We start from the raw sequence: 20,873 nt of genomic DNA, 5'->3' as shown, positions 1-20,873 counted from the left end.
CTTGAGGAGGCGGGCGAAGTGGAGGGACGTATGAACCCCTGAAGCAGGGACTCAGAGACGTAGGTCTCCATCGTCTCCGTTTCAGCCTGTGGCAGGGGATACACATGACTCCTGGGAGGCAAAGCGTCTACCCAGAGGTTTATCGCGCAATCCCTCGCCCGATGAGGTGGTAATTTGGTATTTTGCATTTTGGAAAACGTGTGCCCCAAATCGAGGTATTCGGGGGGAATGCGCACGGTGGAGGTAGTGTCTGGACTTTCCACCGTGGTTGTACCAACGGTAACACCTAGACACCTACCCTGACACTCTCGCGACCACCCTCTGCGGCCATGAAAAGGTGGGGTTGTGTAGTGCTAACCAGGGAAGACCTAACACAACAGGGAAATCAGAAGATTCAATAATAGAAAAGGTGACTTGTTCTCTATGGGTCTCTTGCGTAACCATAGTGACTGGTGCTGTAACTTCCCTAACGAACCCGGACCCTAGTGGTCGACTGTCAAGGCAGGCCCCTTCCAGGACGTCCTCTAGCAGCCAGCAGATTGTCCAACCGGATGGCCATGTCCACCAGTTGATTGAAGGACAACATGGTGTCCCGGCAGGCTAGCTCCCTTCGGACGTCCTCTCGTAGATGGCACCGGAAGTGGTCGATGAGGGCCCGCTCGTTCCACCCAGACCCAGCCGCTAGAGTCCGAAACTCCAGGGCGAAGTCCTGCGCGGTCCTCGTCCCCTGCCTCAGGTGGACCAGCCGCTCGCCCGCCTCTGATCGAAGACGGCCCAAAAAAGGCGAGCGAACTCCCCGTAGTTGTCCAACGCGGCTCCTCCTTCACTCCAGATCGTGTTGGCCCACTCCAGGGCTTTCCCCGAGAGGCAGGCGACGAGGGCGGACACCTTCTCCCGCGCCGATGGAGCCGGGCTGATGTTTGAATAGTACAACTCCAGTTGTAGGAGGAATCCCTGGCAGAGAGCAGCTGCCCGTCGAAATCCTGTGGTCGGGATATATGGATCCCTCTGGGTGCTGGGATGTAGGTGGCTGGATCCGGTCGGCCAGCTGCTCCCGAAAGATCGGGTCCTCTCCTCTCCAGGCGTTGGACGACCTGGAGAACCTGATCCATCGCTTCTCCCAAGCTGGCTAGCATTGTCGAATGCTCCCGGACCTGTGCCACGACTCCAGGCATGTGCTCCTCTCCTGCTGACTCCATGGCGGGTGTGTAATTCTGTGATGGGTGAGCTGAAGGAGTCAGGCGCAGGAGGGTAAATCACAGAAATAACAGGATTTATTCCGGAAAACGGAGTTACGCAGTAATGCATCAAAACAGTCCAGTGTGCAAAACAGGCGCACTGGAACCAACAAGGTACACAGGGAAAATAACCCAGCGATACAAAATACAAGGCGCTCCACCGAGCTTCACTATCCTCACAATAAACAATCACACACAAAGACAAGGGGGCAGAGGGAATACTTATACAGGTACTGATGAGGGGATATGAACCAGGTGTGTGTAATGAACAAGACAAAACCAATGTAATGATGAAATGAGGAGCGGCAGTGGCTGGAAGGCCGGTGACGACGAACGCCGAAGCCTGCCTGAACAAGGAGAGGTGGCAGCTTCGGAGGGAGTCGTGACACATCTAAACATTACAAAATGGTGTAATGATGCACATGACTGTAAAATCAAACGTCCGTTCTCCTTCCATGGTTTAAATTGATTATAGAGAAAGAGCTTAAAATTACATTTACCAAAATGTAAAGTGTATGCCTTCTGTACATTTGCATGGACTTCACTTCAGCATAAAATCAGCAGGTTAGGCCTATTATTTTAAGCATCTCAAATGAGAGAATGAAGCTGTGTGTAAAAGTCAATATTGAAGTTGTAGCCCAAATTATTTACATGACATTACATTATTGTCACTAACTTCCTGATTATGCTATATCCTGCTTTATCCTGCCTTATCTCAACATCAAATATTTGAAGAAATGCAATGCTTTGCACGTGAATGCTCTACTTGTAGGCTAATTGCCCAGAGTTCAAGTGGCCAATGTTGGCCAATAATCATCGAGCATATCTGTGCAGGGACCGACAGACCAGGCTGGACAGTCAGTCATATAGGCTATTTAATTGACCCGGCTATAGCCTAATTGTGTTTATTTTATATTTTATCCCAGTTAATAGCGTCCCCAAACGAATATACCTACTTGCTTTTATCATAGTAGTTTATTTCCGTCTGTTCAGAGACTATTGGACACTCATTTTGATTAGGAATATTGTATCAAACTGCGTCTATGCCCAGGCTTCAATAGTATACATCTGCCTACTGTAGATGCTTACTTGACAGGTGAGATTCCATATTTGACATTGTTAAGAAATGATTGACAAACTTGATGTAAATCAATTAAAGTAACTTTTTAATTACGTTATGGATGATTGTCAAATCTACAATCGGTATCTGTATGCAACTCTTTTCGATTCAAAACATCAGTAAAAGGATTCGGTAAAGTTCCAGGGCTCGCCAATCCTGTTCCTGGAGAGCTACCCTCCTATAGGTTTTCAATCCAACCCCAGTTGTAAACTAACTAACCTGGTTCAGTTTATCAACCAGCTATGTATTAGAATCAGGTGCGCTAGATTAGGTTTAGAACGAACGTAAGTAAATAATATCCATGAATCAAGCCAACCGGTACAAAGTAACCAGCCCCATTCATTAATTCCACAGAATTGATGGCTGTGAAGATTCGCCAGGGGGCGCGATTGTTCCAAGTAATGTCATCAGATCCAATTTGCCCACTTCATTTGCCTAGTACTAGCGTGTGTTGAAATTATAATAATAAACATGTTTGCTTTATTATTTCAACCCCTGATACGCATGTGTAATGACACAGAATACAACACAATGGTTTTATACCTTCTAGATCATAGGGGTAGTGGAAATTGTTTTAACAAAAAATGTATTGTTTTTTAACACTATTTTCAACTTTTAAACCCATAACATGTTTGAACTATTGTCTTCGAAATTCAAATGCCTTTCATGTTGATAGCTCATCAACACCATATTATGCTAGCAATACTTTTATTTCTAATAATAAGCTGCAAGAATACCAACATTGGTTGATAAACTAGAAGGTAATGAGTAGATAATGAATATTATTGTCAATCAATGAAGTCAATAGTTTACATATTTGACATCTGGTGAGGTCCATTGAAAAATGAAAATATATTTGATTATTCAAATCAAATTCAAAAATATATATTTGTCACATGCACCGAATACAACATAAAATGCTTACTTACGAGCCCTTAACCAACAATGCAGTTCAAGATATAGAGTTAAGAAAATATTTACTAAAGTAAAAAATAAAATAAAAAGTCACACAATAAAATTCAATGTGTGTGTGTGTGTGGGGGGGGGCATTTAAGCAAAACCATTATGCTTTAGAACTCTAACATTGTATTACCGATTGTGGCCATTTTATAAGACGGCTGCCACGGCCCCCAGTGGCCAAATCTGGGGTACCTCCATATCTAAATATGTTCAGGGTCCATAAAGGTACCTCTGTTCCAAATCTGGAGCCTTTATCTTAAAGCTGCAATATGTAACTTTTCGGGCAACCGACCAAATTCACATAGAAATGTGAGTTATAGATCTGTCATTTCAGGTTGGTGGCACCTTAATTGGGGAGGATGGAGCGGAATACGTGGAATGGTATCAAGTACAGCAAACACATGGTTTCGATGTGTTTGATGCCATTCTATTTGCTCTGTTCCAGCCATTATTATGAGCCGTCCTCCCCTCAGCAGCCTCCACTGTGTCATTCTCATTGAAAGCAATTCTAAGAAGTAGTAGATCTGTTCTATGTGTGCTACTTCTATGCTTCCTATGCATTCTTATGTTGTTTTTGCATCTTTTGCTTTTGGTTTTGTACACCAGCTTCAAACAGCTGAAAATACAATATTTTTGGTTATGGGAAATATATTTCACAGTGGTTTAGATGGTACAATGATTCTCTACACTATACTTGCTTGTTTTGTCACATAAACTGAAATTAGGCTAACTATTAGAATTTTAGCAACCAGGAAATGGCGGAGCGATTTCTGCATAGTGCATCTGCACCTCCGAGATACTCCTTCTGAATTCCATAATAATGTTACCATTGGTGGCCATTTAAAAAAAATGGCTGCCACGCCCCCCCAGGGGCCAAATCTGGGGTGGCTCCATATCTAAATCTTTTCAGGATACATCAATCTACCTCTGTGCTGAATTTTGTGCTTTTATCACAAAATGCACGATTGTGCCAATTTTTTCAGTTCAGCCACCCCGCTAGAACGACCGCAGTTTCCATTCACAAAATTGCCCACTATCCTTCCAGTATACCCTCGCGTCAGCAGATGCTGTGAAGGCAGTGTGTGACGGGTCGCCATGATGAGCTGGGATTTTGCCTGCAGCAGGCTGTAGCTGGAGAACCGCAAGCCACCGACGTGGGAAGCAAGGGGGGAAGGCAGTGTACTGGATTGGTATGAGCAAGAATGTAGCTTTTTTCTTGACGGGAAAGAGCTCAACCCCTCCGAGAAACCGCATTTGCGACGGTTACAGCAATGGACATATACTCGAACCATAGTTTTAAACTGTGAAGCGGGCCAGGCAGATGATTTTTAAAGAATTGGATTTAAAGGGAAAAACTAGCTTGTTAAGCCTTTCGCCCTTCCATTCTCAGACTCAACAGAGGAGGGGCATTGCATTGAGGCTTTGTAGCATTGCAGATCTAGTGTTGATGCATTTTTGTCGCTGCAGTTTGGATAACCACTTAACAACTCAGGGGATTGCTATAACTGCATTGTCACGGGTAATATTTTCATTGGGAGTATTTTTGCCAGGAGAAGACTATAACAAATACGAAAGGAAATACTACAAGCGGCTTTCATTAGCCTACGTCAAAATCTGCTGGCCAGGGCAGGGTCTGGTAATTGTGAGTTCTCCTTTGTGTCTTGGGGGAATAGGATAAATAAAATGAGGAAATATTACATGGCTCACTCACCTCCGAGATACTCTATATATACCTTTGTGAGAGGTGGATCATGATAGTTCTATTTTAGCTCGTTATTAGCTTGCTTGCCTCAAAGCTTCAACGTTTTTATTCATTTTGCTACAAGGTGAGACAAGCTAAGCGAACTTCTTCTGTTCGTCCCTGGTCAGCCTGAATATAAGGCTCAACTATTTAAGTGAGTTTCTATAATTTCCTCTACTAGCATCACCTGACTACAGTTTGAATCATGTCGGGAGAGGTCCGTTTGAAGAAACTGGAAAAGCTGATCCTGGACGGCCCAGCTCAGTCAAATGACCAATGCCTTAGCGTGGAAACGCTATTGGATATCCTTATCTGCCTTTATGACGAGTGCAACAACTCACCCCTCAGAAGGGAGAAAAACATATTGGAATTTCTGGATTGGGGTAAGTTTTCCTCCCCCCTTTATTTTTATGTAAGATGATAATGGTGGTGCAATGTGGCCTCCCTTTCACCACATACCTTTTATAGTAGTAGAGACCTCAGCACAAGGCCTGGCCATGAAGGAGCTGCTATCCCCTTAGCCTAGGCCACCTCCACACCTCCGTTTTTAACTTCAAGGCCATTGTGGTTTTGTAGTGTATGACTGCTTTTGAGGTACTTTCTATTCCACTTGATTCGTGTCCCATAACAAATTGACTTTACAAACCAACAGCAACAGAATGGTGACATTGTTGCCATTTGTTGTAGTGGCAGTAGGCAGGCAGGGGCCTAGCACGAGCCCCAACGTTTGCAATTTTGTAACCTCTCCCCACTCACGGTCATTGAAAAGCAAAGCACACAGGACCACACACAACTTTATCATTTGTTGAAAAAAGCGAACTGTGTGTGTGACGACTTCGGTGGTTAGGTTCGAGCACGAATGGAATGCGAACGACCTTTTATCTGACTGCTCCAGTGGGTAGCTCTGCATGGGGCTTGCCTTTCCGAAATGCCCAAGTGCCAAGTGTGATTTCATTTGGACATTTACCCTGTGTTGACACACGGACCCAGCCAGAGGCCAGGGGAGATAGCTAACTAGGTGGGAAACACTGAAATAGGTACTGCAATTAGGTGCTTTTATTCAGGACTCAGCCATTTCACTGACAGTAGTTGCAAACAATGGAAATAATTTCATCTTTACAAACACCATAGAAACACTATCAAAATATAATTTTCTGCTTCATTTAGGCTAAGGGGTTGTAGTGTATTGTGAGTACATGTAGCCTACTAAAATAAAGCAGCTTTCAACACCTTTGGTGGTGTCTTCCTTTTGACCTCCTGAGCTTACCACAAGGTTTGATGACTTGATTTGACAAGTGTTTCATAACATAATGAATCATGCTTATACCCAGGCCTGTCACATGACACACCATTCCCCAAAAATGGATGAGATACTTAACTTCAAAATACACCTTTCACTTGAACTTTAATGTTCACAAAACATGATGCTCAATACATTGCCATTATAAAACACCATCATTAGCCTAGCTATGACTTATTTGTCACCCCAGATATCCCCTTCATGCTCAGCCCACAACAGTAGACAAACGTTAGTATAAGGTTCATGTTTCTTCACTTAGTTGTTTGGTGACCTCATTTTGGTTGATATGGAAACAAACCCCTGTATAACCTGCAGCCATCAGTGAATGGACCAGGCCTAGTTCACCATATCCTTTTGTTATGGCCTTTATTTACATTTTAGTCATTTAGCAGACGCTCTTATCCAGAGCGACATACAGTTAGTGAGTGCATACATTTTTTCATACTGGCCCCCCGTGGGAATCGAACCCACAACCTTGGCTTTGCAAGCGCCATGCTCTACCAACTGAGCTACACAGGGCTTTATAACACTCACTACCTAGTAGTAAGCAGAAGATTGGAAAGAGGTGTTGACCTAAATTACTATTTTTAAGGCTCAATTATAAAACATGTAACAGAATTGTATTAGGTGCTTTTTTATTAGCTATTAATGGAACATTATGTTCATTTTAAATACTGTCCATCACAATGTTACAGCACTAGCCTATATTATACAGTAATAACAATGTTATAGGCCTAAAACACTATACTGTGCTTTATGATACTATACTATAGGCCTACTATCTATGTAGCCTGAGAAGTTGAAGTCCAGATATGAGGAGGATCAGAACAGAAGAAACAACAATATCTGTTTGAGAATGAACTTTGGGTCTGGTGTAGTTCTGGTGTGGTTCTGGTGAGATGTGGATCTGGTATGATGTGGTGTGATGGTGTGGTTCTGGTGAGATGTGGGTCTGGTATGGTGGTGTGGTGTGGTTCTTGTATGGTGTGGTATGATGTGGTGTGGCTAACTGTTTAACTCCAATAGAAGACATCCGCCCCACTGGGCCTCTGGTTGGTTATATCGGCAGCCTGTCCTCTCATACCCCCGCTTCTGTTTATGCATTGGTTGTGGTGGTGAGGATATCTTAAACACACCATACACCTCACTCAGTCACTCACAGTCCTACCCAGGCCAGGTGCTGATGGGCATGGTAGAAGCTAGAAGGGTCCGTGGATGCTGATGATGATGGCATTGATTGTGATGCCAAGGGCCAGGACATCCTTGTCACGACGCTGGATGTTATACTTTTTCCTGTGATGATTCCACAGGGGCAGCTAACAGGAAACACAGGGACTGGCTGCTGGGCTCTTTGGGCACATGATGTCATACCAGGAAGTGGCTCTGCTCTGTATTGTGTTGGTCACTCCTGTCCTTCAGACTGTGACTATAAAGACAGTTGGCAGTGGTCAGGTCACTCACTCACACTCTTTCATTTATTTATTAATTCACGTGCACACATGTGTACACACACACACACACACATTTATTGGGGAAAGGTGCCTTTTCCATTGTCCTGAGAGGGCTCACCATCATGAACGGGTATTATGGAGTCAGAGGGTGACCATGTCATGTCACGCCTCACAGTGGATGTCTTCCCTGAACCCTCACTCCATATCAGACAATTGAAGTGGCCTAAACATAGCAGACCAGCGGTCTGTCACGTTTTTATGCCCTCCCCCATACCTTACATAGCACACAGACCCACTTCTGACAGGTTCCCAGCTCAACCAAACAAACTACCTAACCAAGAGAACATGAAGTTGAGAATGAATCCTATTTTCTAGCTAGCTGCAGAAAGCTGAACCTCCTATATATGAATGACTGCCGCTGGTTTTCTCACCACTCTCTCCCAGAGGGAAGCCTACAGCTTAGTTTGTTAGCAGCCTCTGAGGACCAGGAGGTTTGTAAATGTCCGTCATCTGCAGCTGGAATGACGCCTCTCTCCCTCTCCTCTCCTGGCTGTGGATCCAGCAGGCCAGGCAGTATTTACAGAACATTTTGGTGTGAATATGAACACACATTTGCAGGCTGCACAGACACAAACTCTCTCTCTCTCACACACACACATGCAGGCCGCACAGACCCACACACAAACAAACACACATGCAGGACACACACACACAGGCTGAATAAGGAGCATTACTCTACTCCTAAATTACTTCTAAACTAGTCAAACTCAGAGGAACAATTAGCCGCTCTTCTCTCCCATCCTCCCTCCCCTATCCAAGTCTAGACCAATGACACAGAGCGACATTGTTTTTTCTCACTTGTGAAAGGATTTATTTATGCAAGGCTTGCTAGTTGAGCTGTTCTGGCTGAAATGGATGCGAAGCCAACTGGCAAAGATATACTACTGCCTTTCCCCTTCACGTAGGCTTGTTGGGCTGGGGTTTCTGTGGTAGCAGGGCAGGGGAACAGGATCCAGAGGGCTTCCAGTACCATGCATGTGTCTGTTAAGCAGGGTTGGGGATCAACTCTATTTCAATTCAGTATTGTCGGGAAGTCGACTGAAATTCAAATTCCAAGTGGTAGCCTGTCTGTGGTAGATACTGGAACTGTTAAAAAAGTGTAATCTGCTCAATGTGTCCGAAAACACACTGTAAACAAAATATGTGCTATTATCTCGGTCAGGTACAGTTGAAGTCAGAAGTTTAAAAATTCCCTGTCTTAGGTCAGTTAGGATCACCACTTTATTTTAAGAATGTGAAATGTCAGAATAATAGTAGAGTGATTTATTTCAGCTTTTATTTCTTTCATCACATTCCCAGTGGGTCAGAAGTTTACATACACTCAATTAGTATTTGGTAGCATTGCCTTTAAATTGTTTAACTTGGGTCAAACATTTCGGGTAACCTTCCACAAGCTTCCCACAATAAATTGGGTGAATTTTGGCCCATTCCTCCTGACAGAGCTGGTGTAACTGAGTCAGGTTTGTAGGCCTCCTTGCTCGCACAAGCTTTTTCAGTTCTGCCCACAAATGTTGTATAGGATTGAGGTCAGGGCTTTGTGATGGCCACTCCAATACCTTGACTTTGTTGTCCTTAAGCCATTTTGCCACAACTTTGGAAGTATGCTTGGGGTCATTGTCCATTTGGAAGACCCATTTGCGACCACGCTTTAACTTCCTGACTGATGTCTTGAGATGTTGCTTCAATATATCCACATAATTTTCCTTCCTCATGATGCCATCTATTTTGTGAAGTGCACCAGTCCCTCCTGCAGCAAAGCACCCCCACAGCATGATGCTACCACCCCCGTGCTTCACGGTTGGGATGGTGTTCTTCGGCTTGCAAGCCACTGCCTTTTTCCTCCAAACATAACGATGGTCATTATGACCAAACAGTTCCATTTTTTTTTTTCATCAGACCAGAGGACCATTCTTCCAAAAGTATGATCTTCGTCCCCATGTGCAGTTGCAAACCGTAGTCTGGCTTTTTTATGGTGGTTTTGGAGCAGTGGCTTCTTCTGAGCAGCCTTTCAGGTTATGTCGATATAGGACTCGTTTTACTGTGGATATAGATACTTTTGTACATGTTTCCTCCAGCATCTTCACAAGGTCCTTTGCTGTTGTTCTGTGATTGATTTGCACTTTTCGCACCAAAGTATGTTCATCTCTAGGAGACAGAACGCCTCTCCTTCCTGAGCGGTATGACGCCTGCGTGGTCCCATGGTGTTTATACTTGCGTACTATTGTTTGTACAGATGAACGTGGTACCTTCAGGCGTTTGGAAATTGCTCCCAAGGATGAACCAGACTTGTGGAGGTCAAAAAAAATGTCTGAGGTCTTGGCTGATTTATTTTGATTTTCCCATGATGTCAAGCAAAGAGGCACTGAGTTTGAAGGTATACCTTGAAATACATCCACAGGTACACCTCCAATTGACTCAAATGATGTCAATTAGCCTATCAGAAGCTTCTAAAGCCATGACATCATTTTCTGGAATTTTCCAGGCTGTTTAAAGGCACAGTCAACTTAGTGTATGTAAACTTCTGACCCACTGGAATTGTGATACAGTTAATTATAAGTGAAATAATCTGTCTGTAAACAATTGTTGGAAAAATTACTTGTGTCATGCACAAAGTAGATGTCCTAACCGACTTGCCAAAACTATAGTTTGTTAACAAGAAATTTGTGGAGTGGTTGAAAAACGGGTTATAATGACTCCAACCTAAGTGTATGTAAACTTCCGACTTCAACTGTATCATATTGGATCAGTGGCCAGATTTCTGCCTTCAACCTGGAAAACTATTAACAGCTCAAAACAGATCCAGCATCTTAGAATAGTAGTGCTGACCTAGTATCAGTTTAGCCTTTTAGATCATAATGAATTCAATTAAAATCAAATCAAATTTTGTGTCACATGCGCCGAATACAACAGGTGTAGACCTTACCGTGAAATGCTTAATTACAAGCCCTTAACCAACAATGCAGTTTTAAGAAAATTGAGTTATGAAAATATTTACTAAATAAACCAAAAGTAACAAATAAAATAAAAGTAACAATAAAAAATAACAATAATGAGGCTATGTACAGGGGGTACCGGTACCGAGTCAATATGTGGGGGTACAGGTTAGTTGAGGTAATATGTACATGTAGGTAGGGGTAAAGTGACTATGCATAGATAATACACAGAGAGTAGCAGCAGTGTAAAAGAGGGGGTGGGAGGGAGGGTCAATGCAAATAGTCCGGGTGGCCATTTGATTAATTGTTCAGCAGTCTTATGGCTTGGGGGTAGAAGCTGTTAAGGAGCCTTTTGGACCTAGACTTGGTGCTCCAGTACCGTTTGCCGAGCAGTAGCAGAAAGAACAGTATGTGACTTGGGTGACTGAAGTCTTTGACAATTTTTTGGGCCTTCCTCTGACCAGGAGGGGACCTGATCCCGGATCAGTACTCCTTCATGGCTGAGAAGCTGGGCCAGAGTTAATAAATAACATGCAGAAAACACCAGGATCTCTCTGCCTTTAGTTTGTTCCCCCTCTCTACTACAGTATGTTGCTTCCACAGAGGGCTTGTCATTGAATAGCTGTAATACTATGGTTATGTGCCAAATAATTTACCTCTGCTTTCTCCCAGGCCAGGTTTTCTCTCTCTCCTTCTCCCTCTCTCCCTCATGCCCTCTGTATGCATGTGTGCCTTACTGGGTGTGGCCGTGAAATAGGCCTACAGACATGCACAGACATGCACACGCACTCATGAGTACACGCGCACCCACAAGGTAGGAAGCATACAGACGGTGCATTGCAATCATTCTTTCAACACAAACAGGACCAACAAAATAAACATTGCCACATACTAAATTCCCCAAATTATACTATTAGATAGCAATAAACAATGTATTTTGTGGTGAGATGTTTAGCTTCAAAAGTGTTGTGATGATGGGTTAATTATGGGGCCAGGCAGGCAGGTCAGTGAAAGCCTGCGGTAGCTAGATAGTGAATGAGAAGGGAGAGAGTGCTTTGTGACCCTGTGTGTGTGCCGTAGCCAGAGCATCCCTGCATTTTGTGGAGGCTCAGCTCAGCTGTGTGTGAAAATGCTGACTCAGCCAGGCCCCAGCCCTCCACAGCTCGGCTGTGGAATCTGGAGTGGAGGTACAATTTTAGGAATACAGAAGCTGTTTAGGGGATAGCTCTTTGTCCATTTTAACATTTTAGTAAATTAGCAGACGCTCTTATCCAGAGTGACTTACACTTAGTGCATTCATCTTAAGATAGCTAGGTAAGACAACCACATCACAGTCTTAGTAAGTACATTTTAACCTCAATAAAGAAGTTATCAGCAGAAGATAAAAAAATTGATGGGGGGGAATAAGACCGCCTACTCTTTGAAGAGGTAGGGGTTCAGACCCTACCTAGGGTTCTCTCTCTCTCTCTGCCATGCTTTCTGTCGTTCTGTCTCTCTATTGCAATCTCTTTATATGTCCATATTTCTCTTTCCATCTCTTTCTTGCACCCTCCCTCTCTCCCCATCACTCGATTTGTATGTCCCAGTCTTGCCCCTCCCTTTTCTGTCCATCCATATTTCCATCCATCCATCCCCCACCCCCTTTTCCTCTTCTCTACTCCTCCATCCCCCTCCCCCCTGTCCACCCTCTCTCAGGCCCTGTGTTCCGGTATGGTGACCAGTCAGTGACAGTCAGTGTGTTTATTTATTTAACCTTTATTTAACTAGGCAAGTCAGTTAAGAACAAATTCTTATTTACAATGACAGCCTACACCGGCTAAACCCGGACGACGCTGGGCCAATTGTGCGCTGCCCTATGGGACTTCCAATCACGGCCGGTTGTGATACAGCCTGGAATCGAACCAGGGTCTGTAGTGACGCCTCTAGCACTGAGATGCAGTGCCTTAGACCGCTGTGTTGGGTATGGTGACCAGTCAGTGTGTTGGGTATGGTGACCAGTCAGTGACAGTCAGTGTGTTGGGTATGGTTACCAGTCAGTGTGTTGGGTATGGTGACCAGTCAGTGACAGGCAGTGTGTTGGGTATGGTGACCAGTCAGTGTGTTGGGTATGGTGACCAGTCAGTGTGTTGGGTATGGTGACCAGTCAGTGTGTTGGGTATGGTGACCAGTCAGTGTGTTTGGTATGGTGACCAGTCAGTGACAGTCAGTGTGTTGGGTATGGAGGCTGAGTCAGTGTGTTGGGTATGGAGGCTGAGTCAGTGTGTTGGGTATGGAGGCTGAGTCAGTGTGTTGGGTATGGAGGCTGAGTCAGTGTGTTGGGTATGGAGGCTGAGTCAGTGTGTTGGGTATGGAGGCTGAGTCAGTGTGTTGGGTATGGAGGCTGAGTCAGTGTGTTGGGTATGGAGGCTGAGTCAGTGTGTTGGGTATGGAGGCTGAGTCAGTGTGTTGGGTATGGAGGCTGAGTCAGTGTGTTGGGTATGGAGGCTGAGTCAGTGTGTTGGGTATGGAGGCTGAGTCAGTGTGTTGGGTATGGAGGCTGAGTCAGTGTGTTGGGTATGGAGGCTGAGTCAGTGTGTTGGGTATGGAGGCTGAGTCAGTGTGTTGGGTATGGAGGCTGAGTCAGTGTGTTGGGTATGGAGGCTGAGTCAGGGTGTTGGGTATGGAGGCTGAGTCAGTGTGTTGGGTATGGAGGCTGAGTCAGTGTGTTGGGTATGGAGGCTGAGTCAGTGTGTTGGGTATGGAGGCTGAGTCAGTGTGTTGGGTATGGAGGCTGAGTCAGTGTGTTGGGTATGGAGGCTGAGTCAGTGTGTTGGGTATGGAGGCTGAGTCAGTGTGTTGGGTATGGAGGCTGAGTCAGTGTGTTGGGTATGGAGGCTGAGTCAGTGTGACAGTGACGGTGAAGCAGCCAGCCCAGAGCCCAGTGGTGTTCAGTGTCCTCTGACAGTACTGCTGCTGAGTCACATTTATCCAGTACAGCACAACACAGAGCTCTGTAGCAACCTGGTTGTACACGCTGTGTATGTATACAGTATGTAAGCCTATACCAGTGGCTGAAACACACTGTACCAGGATCACTGTCAATGGACAGGGAAGTTCCCATTTATAGAAGAAGAATGGATGGAATCAATAGACAGTTATAGAATTGATCCAACGTTCACAACTTGTCAAATATGGAAGCCTGGTAATCTATTGTTTTGGAATGGTTAGAAATGCATTGCTTTCTGAGAGATCATGTGAGAAATATAGGCTACCAGTTCAAAACAAATGTTCCAAAGGTGGGGTGTGATTCAATAAGCTATATTGCTTTGAGTTTGGAATGTCCATGGTTCTTCTCCTGATTGTATATTACCACCTACCATTTCTCTGGTAGAGGGTAGAGTGCCTTGACTTTTGGTGTGTTTTGGTTTTGAGGGTGACTTTCTCTATTTTTAGGTCTACACTGGGTGTGTGCAGCAGTGGATGTTACGGCCTTTTTACCCAATGACTCTAATAAAAAACAACAGGCCGGACTACCTCTATCTGTAAAACAGTAAATGCCTGTCATTCACAGTACGTATCTGATGCCTCAGATTATGAAATGGATCTGATGGTGGCTAACCTCCCTCAATGTCAAGCTAGATTTCACTCATAAAATGAGGCTCCTCAGCAGACTAATCAGATCTGTTTGTCTGTACCTTCTTTTCTACATGCATTCACAACGTATGAGGTAATGAAGGTTTTTGGGGGTTGTTCTTTTGTGTGTGTGGATCCTGTTGTTATGGTGGAGTGTTCTCTGACCTCTTCCTCTTTGCCGAGTCACAGGAAGCTGTGGCTAGATGAGCAGTCCAGTGACGCTGCCTTCCCTTGCATGCCACCACGTCATCGGGAAATCCTGTAGTCGCTCTGATTGTCATCTTAATTGTCTGTGGGATGGGACAGCTCTGCTGCTGCCCCTATATATAGACCAATACCTCATCTCTGCTTTCCCCCTAGTGAGAGGGCTTCAGGGACAGGACCGTGTCTCTTAGGTCTCAGGGCTGTCTGTGGCTCTGTCTGTGGCGCTGTCAGGTTCTGTCTCTGGCTCTCTGTGGATCAGTCAGTGTGAGAGATGTGTTTGCATGGAAGGCCTCAGGACTGTGTGCCCAACAGCTCTGCTCATCTGCTACTTGTGTGTATTCCTCATTATCCTCGGAAGACTTGCTGGATGACATGCTTTAAAGGGACACTGCACTTCCTGATTTGGCCTCATTTTTCATCAACGTTCATTAAGACATGCTAGCGGCCATGACTAAAGGCAAACAAGAGTTGTCTTGGCGGTGTGGTATGATGTGGGTGTTTCTTGGTTGTGTCTTTGCCATTCAATCACAACAAACAAGGGCAGTAGTGAGTACAGCGAGGTAAGCTAAGCTAGCTTTGCTACGGAGAGAATTACGTTTTTAAATTGAGGACTTCAATTGGTAGACGCCATGCTCTACCAATTGAGCTACAGAGGACCACTTCTCCCTTCCTGACTGACTTGCCATCTCAGCTAATTCAGTTCTATGTGTAGGCTAAAGCCTGCACTGACCTTATGCTTAACCAAGCTCACAGCAGCTAGCTAGCATAGCTTCGGGATAGCTGCAGCTGGCTAGCACAGCAGCTAGCTAGCATGGCTTGGTGATAGCTGCAGCTGGCTAGCACAGCAGCTAGCTAGCATGGCTTGGTGATAGCTGCAGCTGGCTAGCACAGCAGCTAGCTAGCATGGGGATAGCTGCAGCTGGCTAGCACAGCAGCTAGCTAGCATGGCTTGGTGATAGCTGCAGCTGGCTAGCACAGCAGCTAGCTAGCATGGCTTGGTGATAGCTGCAGCTGGCTAGCACAGCAGCTAGCTAGCATGGCTTGGTGATAGCTGCAGCTGGCTAGCACAGCAGCTAGCTAGCATAGCTTCGGGATAGCTGCAGCTGGCTAGCACAGCAGCTAGCTAGCATGGCTTGGTGATAGCTGTAGCTGGCTAGCACAGCAGCTAGCTAGCATGGGGATAGCTGCAGCTGGCTAGCACAGCAGCTAGCTAGCATGGCTTGGTGATAGCTGCAGCTGGCTATCCTATTTAGCAGATATTTCTCTATCAAATGAGTGATGGCAAGAGCCAGTGTCTGGAATGTGTTTCATAAGACACTCGTTCTACAACACCTTGCTATGAAAGTAGCTTGCAACTTAGTTCCAACGTTTAATCACGTCATGTAAATACATTTTACTGTGGAAACGGTATCAACTGCGAGTTGAATGCCCGGTCTTCAGTCAGCTCTGCTGTCCTTCAACACAACAATCTATAACTGGATAGTTTTGTCTTATCTTTCCGGGAGAAAAATCCCAGAACTAATATCCCTACAGGTGTAGGCTACATGTGGGCATTGCACAAACATCGCTCAGCCAGAGTGTAGATACATCAGCAAAAAAATCGATGGTTGTTTTCTTGTTACAAAGACAAAACATTTTCTTCTGTAAATATCATATTGATGTGCTTCTAAAGACAGTATGCCTACACTTAAACTAATATATCTCAATCCGTTGTGTGTAGAGTACAACTTCAGCTGTCTAACCAGAACTAGAATGACATTGTATTTGTCTATTTGCCCAAATCTAAGGATTTGGCTGTTTAACACACTGACATGCACAGCTCTCTCTCTCTGAAGTTCTGTCTTCAAATGTTTATTGTCACATGCTTTGTAAACAACAGGAGTAGACTAACAGTGAAATTTTTACTTACGGGCCCTTCCCAACAATGCAGAATACAATATACAATTATAATAATAGAAAAAAATAAAAGCCATACAAGTGGTCTGCGGTTGTGAGGCCGGTTGAAAGTACTGCCAAATTCTCTAAAACAAACATTCAATTCTCTGGCAACGGCACTTGTGGACATTCCTGCTGTCAGCATGTAAAATGACATGTGGCATTGTGTTGTGTGACAAAACTGCGCATTTTAGAGTGGCCTTTTATTGTCCCCAGCACAAGGTGCACCTGTGTAATGACCATGCTGTTTTTATCAGCTTCTTGAAATGCCACACCTGTCAGGTGCATGGATTATCTTGGCAAAGGAGAAATGCTCACTAACAGGGATGTAAAAAAAAAATTGTCCCAAATTTGAGAGAAATAAGCTCTTTGTGCATATGGAACATTTCTGGGATCTTTTATTTCAGCTCATGAAACATGGCACCCACACTTTACATGTTGCGTTTATATTTTTGTTCAGTGTACATACAGTGAGGGGAAAAAAGTATTTGATCCCCTGCTGATTTTGTACGTTTGCCCTCTGACAAAGACATGATCAGTCTATCATTTTAATGGTAGGTTTATTTGAACAGTGAGAGACAGAATAACAACAAAAAAATCCAGAAAAACGCATGTCAGAAATGGTATAAATTGATTTGCATTTTAATGAGGGAAATAAGTATTTGACCCCTCTGCAAAACATGACTTAGTACTTGGTGGCAAAACCCTTGTTGGCAATCACAGAGGTCAGATGTTTCTTGTAGTTGGCCACCAGGTTTGCACACATCTCAGGAGGGATTTTGTCCCACTCCTCTTTGCAGATCTTCTCCAAGTCATTAAGGTTTTGAGGCTGACGTTTGGCAACTCGAACCTTCAGCTCCCTCCACAGATTTTCTATGGGATTAAGGTCTGGAGACTGGCTAGGCCACTCCAGGACCTTAATGTGCTTCTTCTTGAGCCACTCCTTTGTTGCCTTGGCCGTGTGTTTTGGGTCATTGTCATGCTGGAATACCCATCCACGACCCATTTTCAATGCCCTGGCTGAGGGAAGGAGGTTCTCACCCAAGATTTGACGGTACATGGCCCCGTCCATCGTCCCTTTGATGCGGTGAAGTTGTCCTGTCCCCTTAGCAGAAAAACACCCCCAAAGCATAATGTTTCCACCTCCATGTTTGACGGTGGGGATGGTGTTCTTGGGGTCATAGGCAGCATTCCTCCTCCTCCAAACACGGCGAGTTGAGTTGATGCCAAAGAGCTCCATTTTGGTCACATCTGACCACAACACTTTCACCCAGTTCTCCTCTGAATCATTCAGATGTTCATTGGCGAACTTCAGACGGGCATGTATATGTGCTTTCTTGAGCAGGGGGACCTTATATTTATATATATATATATATATATATATATATATACATACATATATATATATACATATACATACATATACATACATATATATATATATATATATATATATATATATATATATATATATATATATATATATATATACATACATACATACATACATACATACATACATACATACATACAGTGGGGAGAACAAGTATTTGATACACTGCCGATTTTGCAGGTTTTCCTACTTACAAAGCATGTAGAGGTCTGTAATTTTTATCATAGGTACACTTCAACTGTGAGAGACGGAATCTAAAACAAAAATCCAGAAAATCACATTGTATGATTTTTAAGTAATTAATTTGCATTTTATTGCATGACATAAGTATTTGATACATCAGAAAAGCTGAACTTAATATTTGGTACAGAAACCTTTGTTTGCAATTACAGAGATCATACGTTTCCTGTAGGTCTTGACCAGGTTTGCACACACTGCAGCAGGGATTTTGGCCCACTCCTCCATACAGACCTTCTCCAGATCCTTCAGGTTTCGGGGCTGTCACTGGGCAATACGGACTTTCAGCTCCCTCCAAAGATTTTCTATTGGGTTCAGGTCTGGCGACTGGCTAGGCCACTCCAGGACCTTGAGATGCTTCTTACGGAGCCACTCCTTAGTTGCCCTGGCTGTGTGTTTCGGGTCGTTGTCATGCTGGAAGACCCAGCCACGACCCATCTTCAATGCTCTTACTGAGGGAAGGAGGTTGTTGGCCAAGATCTCGCGATACATGGCCCCATCCATCCTCCCCTCAATACGGTGCAGTCGTCCTGTCCCCTTTGCAGAAAAGCATCCCCAAAGAATGATGTTTCCACCTCCATGCTTCACGGTTAGGATGGTGTTCTTTGGGTTGTACTCATCCTTCTTCTTCCTCCAAACACGGCGAGTGGAGTTTAGACCAAAAAGCTATATTTTTGTCTCATCAGACCACATGACCTTTTCCCATTCCTCCTCTGGATCATCCAGATGGTCATTGGCAAACTTCAGACGGGCCTGGACATGCGCTGGCTTGAGCAGGGGGACCTTGCGTGCGCTGCAGGATTTTAATCCATGACGGCGTAGTGTGTTACTAATGGTTTTCTTTGAGACTGTGGTCCCAGCTCTCTTCAGGTCATTGACCAGGTCCTGCCGTGTATTTCTGGGCTGATCCCTCACCTTCCTCATGATCATTGATGCCCCACGAGGTGAGATCTTGCATGGAGCCCCAGACCGAGGGTGATTGACCGTCATCTTGAACTTCTTCCATTTTCTAATAATTGCGCCAACAGTTGTTGCCTTCTCACCAAGCTGCTTGCCTATTGTCCTGTAGCCCATCCCAGACTTGTGCAGGTCTACAATTTTATCCCTGATGTCCTTACACAGCTCTCTGGTCTTGGCCATTGTGGAGAGGTTGGAGTCTGTTTGATTGAGTGTGTGGACAGGTGTCTTTTATACAGGTAACAAGTTCAAACAGGTGCAGTTAATACATGTAATGAGTGGAGAACAGGAGGGCTTCTTAAAGAAAAACTAACAGGTCTGTGAGAGACGGAATTCTTACTGGTTGGTAGGTGATCAAATACTTATGTCATGCAATAAAATGCAAATTAATTACTTAAAAATCATACAATGTGATTTTCTGGATTTTTGTTTTAGATTCCGTCTCTCACAGTTGAAGTGTACCTATGATAAAAATTACAGACCTCTACATGCTTTGTAAGTAGGAAAACCTGCAAAATCGGCAGTTTATCAAATACTTGTTCTCCCCACTGTATATACAAAAAAAATTGATACCTTATTTACATAAGTATTTCCGACCCTTTGCTGTTAGACTAGAAATTGAGCTCAGGTGCATCCTGTTTCCATTGATCATCCTTGATGTTTCTACAACTAGATTGGAGTCGATCTGTGGTAAATTCAATTGATTGGACATGATTTGGAAAGGCACACACCTGTCTATATAAGGTCCCACAGTTGACAGTGCATGTCAGAGCAAAAACCAAGACATGAGGTGGAAGGAATTGTCCGTAGAGCTCCGAGACAGGATTGTGTCGAGGCACAGTTCTGGGGAAAGGTACCAAAAAATGTATGCAGCATAGAAGGTCCCCAAGAACACAGTGGCCTCCATCATTCTTAAATGGAAGAAGTTTGGAACCACCAAGACTCTTCCTAGAGCTGGCCGCCTTGTCAAACAGAGCAACTGGGATAGAAGGGCCTTGGTCATGGAGGTGACCAAGAACCTAATGTTCACTGACAGATCTCCGGAGTTCCTCTGTGGAGATGGGAGAACCTTCCAGAAGGACAACCATCTCTGCAGCACTCCACCAATCAGGCCTTTATGGTAGAGTGGCCAGATGGAAGCCACTCTTCAGTAAAAGGCACATGACAGCCCGTTTGGAGTTTGCCAAAGGCACCTAAAGGACTCTCAGACCATGAGAAACAAGATTCTCTTGTCTGATGAAACCAAGATTGAACTCTTTGGCCTGAATGCCAAGCGTCACGTCTGAAGGAAACCTGGCACCATCCCTACGGTGAAGCATGGTGGTGGCAGCATCATGCTGTGGGGATGTTTTTCAAGATCGAGGGAAAGATGAATGGAGCAAAGTACAGCGAGATCCTTGATGAAAACCTGCTCCAGACCGCTCAGGACCTCAGACTGGGGCGAAGGTTTACCTTCCAACATGACAACAACCCTAAGCACACAGCCGAGACAACGCAGGAGTGGCTTCGGGACAAGTTTCTGAATGTCCTTGAGTGGCCTGGATTTGAACCCGATCTAACATCTCTGGAGAGACCTGAAAATAGCTGTGCAACGACGCTCCCCATCCAACCTGACAGAGCTTGATAGGATCTGCAGAGAAGAATGGGAGAAACTCCCCAAATACAGGTGTGCCAAGCTTGTAGCGTCATACCCAAGAAGACTCAAGGCTATAATTGCTCCAAAAAAGTACTG

The 20,873-nt window shown here is 44.5% G+C and overlaps 1 protein-coding gene across 1 annotated transcript in view; it reads left to right on the top strand.

Annotated features, from left to right (window-relative positions):
- Positions 1-4,390: 4,390 nt before the first annotated feature.
- The window catches only part of LOC311106759 (serine/threonine-protein kinase MRCK alpha-like), a 100,219-nt gene continuing 83,736 nt past the window's right edge, over positions 4,391-20,873 (top strand). The window contains exon 1 of the mRNA XM_084149153.1: positions 4,391-5,442. Coding sequence (XP_084005279.1) covers positions 5,265-5,442 — 178 coding nt within the window. The 5' untranslated portion in view covers positions 4,391-5,264. The remainder of the gene's footprint in view (positions 5,443-20,873) is intronic.

Source organism: Coregonus lavaretus (genome assembly GCF_964263955.1).
Source record: "Coregonus lavaretus genome assembly, chromosome: 31".
NCBI classification, from domain to species: Eukaryota; Metazoa; Chordata; class Actinopteri; order Salmoniformes; family Salmonidae; genus Coregonus; species Coregonus lavaretus.
The sequence above is the reverse complement of the archived record's forward strand: the minus strand, read 5'-3'. Positions and strand labels throughout refer to the sequence as shown.